Below are 8,405 nucleotides of genomic sequence, written 5' to 3'. Positions count from 1 at the left end.
AATGCCGTAAGCACTCTCAAGGTATTAGACAAAGTCTTTGCGGCCTGGGGCGTTCCCTCTACGGTCAAGACAGACAATGGACCTCCATTTAATGGAAATGACTTTGCAGCATTTGCGAAACACTTGGATTTCCATCATCGTAAGATTACACCCCTCTGGCCACAGGCCAATGGAACAATTGAAAGATTCATGGCCACACTCAAAAAGACTTTTCAACATGCGACGGCGGAAGGGAAAATTTACAAGTCGCCATCAACGAGGTCCTCCGAGCCTACCGGACAACTCCCCACGCTACCACAGGAAAATGCCCGGCGACACTTATGCTGGGGCGTCCTATGAGGAATCGCATCCCAACGTGGGAAGGGGCATTACGACCATCATTGTCACCCACTCGAGGTCATCAAGAAATGATGAAGACAGACCAGCGCCAAAAAGACAAAATGAAGTCATATGCAGATCACAGGAGAAGAGCGAGATCACTCTCGTTACATGAAGGAGATCGGGTGCTTGTCAAGCAAGAACAACAGAAAAAGACCGACTGCCTATTCAAGGACGAACCGTTCCTGGTTACGAAAAGGAAAGGAACTATGGTGACTGCTGAATCAGAACAGAGACGAATCACGAGAAATATCTCGCATTTCAAGAAATTGCCACACGATGCCACTGAGATCTCAATGAGTGAAATGGACACTCCCGGTTCGGAAGAACCACTTTCAGTCGGTCGTGAGAACACTAGTCCAATCAATGAAACAAGGAGTGATACCAATCTGGGAATGAGGTCACCACGACCTCATCGTGACATACGTCCACCCAAAAGACTTATTGAAGAAATGGACTAGAAAGTCAGTATGTTGTTTGTTTTGTTACAAAGGGGGGAGATGTAGTGAAGTTAGCAGGCTAGTGGTTGTGGGTGGAGCTTAGGGGGTGGACAGGAAGAGGAGGGAACCGACGAGGAAGGGGCAGTTAGAGTAGGGACAGGAGACAGGCAGGGAGCATGAGAATAAAGCTCCAGTAATAACACATGACTGTGTCTGTGGTTATTGTAGCAGGATGCTACAACTAGTAATCAAGGCCCCAGTTTCAAGTGTACAAAGTGGAATTTCCCAGTGGGAAAATGAATGAAAAAACCTGAGTGCACATTTAGTCATGCATCATTTTCAACACGAGAATCAGGGCATTTTGTAGATTGTGGGGCTAATTAAGAGTCGCTTGGTGTATTCCAACTCGTGCATAAGCCCCTGTTTACGCAAGGGTCAGCATTACGAATTGGAAGGTATTTAAATTATCTAATTGATTATTGGATGCATTAAATACCTCAATCTTCTGTATTTATCATATCATACAGGTTTTAGTGTGTTAAACACAAAAATCAGCATTCTATCCCGTAGTAAGTGCTATTAATCGCACCGGATAAATAATGTACCCCATGGTATCATTATTTATCAGGTGCGATAAATAACATTTACACTCTTAATTGGGCCTTGGAGATTTTCTTGTGACCTGAGACTGTGATAGATTGCCTAGAGTACTCCTGTCTTTTTGTGATGCTCATAAAAATTGTTAAATCTACTTGTAGGAGAAACCCTGCAGGAGAAGAGTTCTTGAACTTTATAGCCTGTATTTAATTGGGACAATAGAATGTTCCTACTATGCAAAGTTACTCTAATACACCTATACCACCCCCACACACAGGGAATCTAACCACACCAATTTTCAGGCATCAAAGCTCTTGTTCCAGACCTACATTTGCTTTGCCTTCAGACTTTAGCATATGTGCAGCAGTTTACTATTAAAGAGGCAGAGTGTCTCCGGCATGATTGGTAAGCACCATTGTTAAGAATTAACACCAAAACAGAAACATCTTCCACTTTTTGCTTCTCCACCTTTAGTCTACGGCGTTTCCTTTATGGCAGTGTCAGGAAACTGAATGGCTAAATATCTGTGTATATGTGTAAGCTATTCATTATGCATACACAGCTATTTGCTGTACTGCCCGTAACACATACATATATAGAAATGTTATTTGGTAATGCACTAGTCAGTTGCATATCTATACCAGATGCAGAAACATGTCAAGTTCTGTGCCAGAATACGTGCAAATACACATTGATTCAAATTAACCAAAAAGACAAGTAATCTATGCCGATCTCATCACTGCACTCGACACAATCCCACTACTACTTGCCAACAGTGACAGGAGGTGGACTTTTATGAAGGCTGTTCTGCTTGTATTAAGACTGGATACATCAAGGATGTCAGCACTGCAGGTGAATGACCTAATCCTCCCCAGTGATCACAAGGGTTTTGTTGGCTGATCTGGCTGGCTAGGAGAGTATCCGATCTACTCCTGTATGCACTACTCCCACCTGAAGCTATGATTTCAGGTGTAGCGAGAGCACTCATTTCACAAAAGAGACATCTCACCATTTGTAAAACATTTTACCATCATTAGCAATAACCTGATTGCTTCCAACCTGCATATCTGTGAACTCAGCAACATGCTCAGCTGTTTGAAACTATGGCGGCAATTTATATTTTGGCAGATGGTGGTTTGGCAACAGGGCAAAGGAGTAATTTTACTCCACTGCCTTGACTGCATCTCAGCCCACCAAATTATGAAATGACTGTCAAGCCAGCGGTCATTTCTTAAACCACTTCCATGTGGGTCCCAGACAATGCTTTTTTGCAGCATGACACAGGTCTCTGTCAAGCATGATGGAGATATATGGCAAACAGTTTTCTTTTTTATTGTCAAAAAGAAAATACCAAAAGAGGATTTCATTTCTGAAAATAAAATAGACAATGCCCCCCTCGCCATTATAGCTTTACCCATGGTCAGGGGAGCATTTTTCAGTTTTCACAGCCCCTTACCACCTGGGATTTTCTGGCAGTGATGGGCAGTAAAAACTGGCCTCTAATTCCATCCATCTAAATTTGGTGGACCGAATTCGAGGTCAGCCTCCAGTGGTCCTTACTCCGTTAGGCTGTCAGAGGGGTTTAATCACGGCGGAGATGGAGTAGTCTCCGCTGTGATCAAAACAAAGGCCCGCCCACATTTAAATCAAGCGGATGAACCACAGGTTTGGCAGTATGGATACTCCGTCATCGTTGTATCCATATCGCCAAGATATAATTCAGGCTCATAATCATTAAAATACATCCCTTAAAAAACTGAAGTACCAGCTGTCTCAGAATGCTGACACTGTGAACTATACCTAGACATAAAAGGTTACTCTTGAAGCAAAGATGGAACAGATGTGGAAGTTACTGGACATGCACTGCTGATCAAAGGTTATTTAAACAAGCAGGTCTAAAAACATTTAAGACAATGTATATTTTAAAAGGCATGCCCAATAACAGATGGTATGAGATGTTCTAAAACAAAAAATCTTTTTTTAATGAATCTTCTGTAGCCTTCGGCGAAGGATAATGGGTGTATTAAAACCGACTAGGTTCCTGTAGTGGTCTTAGCCACCCACAGTAATACTCAAGCTGTCCATTAATATGAACACTGAACCAAACACTTTCGGCTGAGCAATGACAGTGCATAGGGTCTCATCCTATGGCTTGCATGAAAGTTCAAGTCGAATGAAGGAGAAGTCAACAAGAAGAATCTACGAGCCTCTGGCGAACATGTTTGTCTTCTTTGGAAGTCTGTGCGCCATTGGCTGTGGACACATCTGCAAAGGCAAGAAGGACAAAGTGAATGTATTTGCCGAACTAAACACTTAAAACATAACTTGCTATGCAGACTCTTGTTACCTCCATTTTAGGTAGGGAATTTGATAAGTATGGTATGTTAGACATCAGTTGGTGATTTAAGAAACCTGATTATCATTTTAGTTTGAATGTCATCTCATCTTTACACGACTTTAAGGTTTGATTGCTGCCAGTTTACAAGATTTCCATGCAGCACAATTTAAGTATTGCTTGGTCAGCAATTTTGGTTTTATTCTATTTTATTGGTTGTACTCAATTTTAGTCCGTTAGCGCTTCTCGTGCTAACGTGGTCATGGGTCACTTTTATTTTAGCACATTGCACTTTACCCTTTCCCGCAGTCCAACCGCATGCTGTCTGGTTTACTGCTATTTTCAGACAACGGACCCAAATTTAGGCTCATCCCAGAAGCTGACACCATTCACCCCTCCATCAGACAACAGGGAGAAGGTATGCACTTACAAGCATAGCCCTATGCATTTCACACATTTCTGATTTACTTCATGCCTGAATACACCTACAAGTTTGCTGCAACGAGTGGCGTATCCATGCATGCTTCAAGCAGGAAATTTAGGATTCCAACAAAGGCCATTATGTTCACATGCGCGCTCAACCATATGCAAGAAACAGAGTAGTCTCTTATGCATCAGCTCAGGCTAGTGCTTGGGCCACACCAGTGGTATGGGATGTCACACCAACGCTACCACACCACACCAACCCTACAATGCAATGTGATTTTACTGCTCCATGAGCAAGAGCCAGTAGATCACTTGTTTGAGGTGCTTGCAAGTCATAGGCAGAGAGGCTGGAAGTAATGCTCCCTTTGGTTACAATAAAGGTAAAGTAGAGCAGAAAGAATGCGAAGATATAAGTTATCTACTTCCAAATCTTCTTTGCAGCACCCCAAGAACCCTGAGAAATCAATATCCTCATATTTCGTTAGTATGAATCCGGTCGGTGGAGTGAAAGAGGAGATATTCGCTCATGAATTGGCTCTGAAGTCAGCTATTGGATATGCAGTATCTAAGATTTCTGACATTTGGGGTCAAGGTATTTAGCTCATGCACTGAATTTTCTTCCATGCAAGCCACTTATTTCAATATAAGGGACACGGTTTCCACAGCAACTGTTTCCAGTTCTGAACCTACCTTCCTGACATTGAGCGAGTATTAATGAGCTGTTTCATTGGGCAGGAATACTTGAGGACTTTTCAAGTGGTTAGGAAGCCATCGGAAGAAACATCTGGCCATGCGCACCCAAGCTGCAGAGGCTTGCATAAGTGATGTAGGGAGACTGTTGTAGCTTTTATGTACCATACCGCCTATGCTTTCTATAAAGTAGTCTGTCGGCAATAGTCTGTGTGAGAGGGACATAAAGGAGTGTAGGGTGCAGGTGCCATAAGGCAAGCTCAGAAGATTATTTGCAAGCTAGACATCGATGGTTCACAGAACCATGCAAGAAAGCATGCAGCAGTGCAGGGCGGTATGACAGAGACTATGGGGCATAATTGTGACATTATCACGCAGCGCAGCAAGTCACCTTGCTGCGCTGCGTGATAGGGAAAGAGCAGGAATGTGCTCTATTTAAACCCCTTCCATGCTTATGACGAGCTCAGCTCGTCACGAGGCACAGTGGAGCTGTGCTCATGACGAGCTGTGCTCGTCATAACTGCCACGGCCGGCCCACGTGGGGCTAATTCCCCGCCTGTGCAAGCGTTCTATTGGAGTGGGAGGAGTCATGACGAGCTCAGCTCGTCATGAGCCCAGCTTCACTGTGCAGCATGACGAGCTGGGCTCGTCACGAGCACCGCAGCGCTGCGTGCAGCCCCTCCCCCCGGCACCGCGGGGGAATTAGCCCCGTGTGAAAGGGGTTAATATAATACAGTGCATTCCTGTTTTCCCAACACTGGTGCACACTGTGCTGCCTAGTGCCAAAGCAGGAACCCTTGCACCATGGCGCAATGGCTCCTGCGTTGTTCGCAGGATTGTTTTTGTGCAGGAAGTGCACCTTCCTGCACATTAAAAATACCAATAGGCATTTTACTCTCTCTATGCGTACTGCCAAATGCAGCAAACATTAAAAGAGGAAGTAACAAGAACAAATAAGGAAAATGATAGAGCTGTAGAGTCATATGCTGTGCATAGATCACCATCTAGTGTTGGGTACGGATGCTTGCCCTTTGTTTTTCTTCAAAGAAGTCTTTCCAGTCACAAGGTAGGTGACTCCTCCTTTCGGTTATTGTGCGCATGAGCATCGACTACATTGTTAGATTGTTTTACCGCAGAGGGTGATAATGGAGTTAGTAAGAGTAGTAAAAGGAAATATCCATGAATGCATGGTTCTAAGTAAGAAGTTATTGCAACAGGTATAGGCGCCCGGGGAGACGGGTGGACGCATATGACTCTACAGCTCTATATGCCACGAACAGATGCATAGTGGGTAAGTGTTACAGCAAACAAATGATGGACGGAATGCTGACAATGCAAACATTCTCCCCCAGTCAAAATATCTGGGTTTAATCCATGGTTCTCTTGCCCACTACGCCACCCCAGTTTGGACCAAGCCATATGAAAATCAGTCTTGACCCTGTGCCTCATGGGGACAGTCCAGACCGAACTGCCAAGCCAGGTCCTCCATGGACCGGAAACAAGCATCCTGGGACCGGTTTCAGGGTATGTCACCCTTCTTCAGCAAGGCTAGCTTGAATCCAGTGGCGCAGTGAGCAAGGGACCCACGTCTGGGCATACCCATCCCAATTAGAGCAAAAAGTGTTACAGCAAACACATTTTTCTTTATGCATTTGTCACCCTGAGTGGGACGGGTATGTCTAGACGTGGGTCCCGTGCTCTCCATGCCACTGGAGTCAAGCTATCCTGGCTGATGAGGGCTGAAAGCCTGAAACCGGTCCTAGGATGCTTGTTTCCAGTCCAGGGAGGACCTGGCCCGGCAGTTCGGGCTGGACTGTTGCCATTGGGCGAAGGGTCAAGACTGATTTGCATTTAGCTGGGTCCAAACTGGAATGGCATGGTGAGCAAAAAAACGGTGGATTTAGGCCCAGATCTCTGTACTGGGGTGACTGTATGACATTGTTCTGCATACTGTCCATCAATTGTTCTTTTTGAATTTGTCACCCCGAGTGGGACAGGTACGTCTAGACGTGGGTCCCGTGCTCTCTATGCCACTGGAGTCAAGCTATCCTGGCTGATGAGGGCTGAAAGCCAGAAACCGGTCTTAGGATGCTTGTTTCCAGTCCAGGGAAGACATGGCCTGGCAGTTTGGGCTCGACTGTTCCCTTTGGGCGCAGGGTCAAGACTGATTTGCATTTAGCTGGGTCCAAACTGGAATGGCATGGTGAGCAAACAAACGGTGGATTTAGGCCTAGATCTCTGTACTGGGGTGACTGTAGGACATTGTTCTGTATTCTGTCCATCAATTGTTCTTTTTGAATTTGTCACCCCGAGTGGGGCGGGTATGCGTAGACGTGGGTCCCGTGCTCTCCATGCCTCTGGAATCAAGCTATCCTGGCTGATGAGGGCTGAAAGGCCGAAACCGGTCCTAGGATGCTTGTTTCCAGTCCAGGTAGAACCTGGCCTGGCAGTTCCGGCAGGACTGTTCCCATCGGGTGCAGGGTCAAGACTGATTCGCATATGGCTGGGTTTAGACTGGAATGACATGGTGAGCAAGAAAACGGTGGATTTAGGCCCAGATCTCTGTACTAGTTGAATGTATGACATTGTTCTGCATTCTGTCCATCAATTGTTCTTTTTACTGGGTAAGTAGCATTTTCTGTTCAAGGCATATGAGCTGTAGATCATATACTGTGCATATACTACAGAGCATTTATCTCCCAAAGCGGCGGCTAACCTGTAGCTGTTGCTTGAAATATTGTACGTAAAACTGCTTGGTCCACACTACCTTGCTGTCTTGCTAAAACATCTACACAATAGTGTTTTGTGAATGTGTGAGGTGTAGACCATGTTGCAGCTTTCAATAGGTCATCTATGTCTATATTTACTAAGAAAGCCATAGAAGCCCCCAGTTTGCATGTAGAATGTGCCCTAGGGTGAACTGTTAATGTTCGTTTTGCTTTTTCATAGCATATTTGAATGCATTTGACTATCCACCTAGCAATACCTGATTTTTATATGGGATTGCATTTATGTGGTGGAGCAAAAGCGACGAAAAAGTTGGTTTGTCTTACAGAAAGGTTTTGTCCTTTCTATGTAATAAAGTCATGCTTTCTTCACATCTAAAGTGTGTAGGGTACGTTCTGCCACATAATCTGGTTGAGGGAAGAACACAGGTAACTCAACAGATTGATTAATATGAAAGCAAGAAATAACTTTAGGAAGGAATTTTGAATTGGTCCGAAGAACTACTTCATGTTGGTGTATCTGTAAAAAGGGTTCTTCTATAGTTAGTACCTGAAGCTCACTGACTCTCCTCAGTGATGTAATAGCTATGAGGAAAGCTACTTTCCACATGAGAAATTGAAGTTCACATTTGTGCAATGGTTCATAGGGTGGACCCATTAGCCTGGTGAGAACAATATTGAGATTCCACACTGGAACAGGTGGATGTCTTGGGGGAATGCCTCGTTTGAGTCCTTTCATACCAGCTTTGATGACAGGCAATCTAAAGAGAAATAAATGTTGTCTATTCTGGAAATATGCAGCTATTGCAGCCA

General features: G+C 44.5%; 1 protein-coding gene across 1 annotated transcript in view; it reads right to left on the bottom strand.

Moving 5' to 3' along the window:
* Positions 1–3,600: 3,600 nt before the first annotated feature.
* The window catches only part of LOC144773726 (pannexin-1-like), a 196,072-nt gene continuing 191,267 nt past the window's right edge, over positions 3,601–8,405 (bottom strand). Inside the window, exon 6 of the mRNA XM_078658867.1 lies at positions 3,601–3,680. Within this exon, the coding sequence (XP_078514993.1) occupies positions 3,601–3,680 (80 nt within the window). The remainder of the gene's footprint in view (positions 3,681–8,405) is intronic.

The sequence above is a fragment of the Lissotriton helveticus genome, chromosome 8 (genome assembly GCF_964261635.1).
Source record: "Lissotriton helveticus chromosome 8, aLisHel1.1, whole genome shotgun sequence".
Taxonomy (NCBI): domain Eukaryota; kingdom Metazoa; phylum Chordata; class Amphibia; order Caudata; family Salamandridae; genus Lissotriton; species Lissotriton helveticus.
The sequence above is the reverse complement of the archived record's forward strand: the minus strand, read 5'-3'. Positions and strand labels throughout refer to the sequence as shown.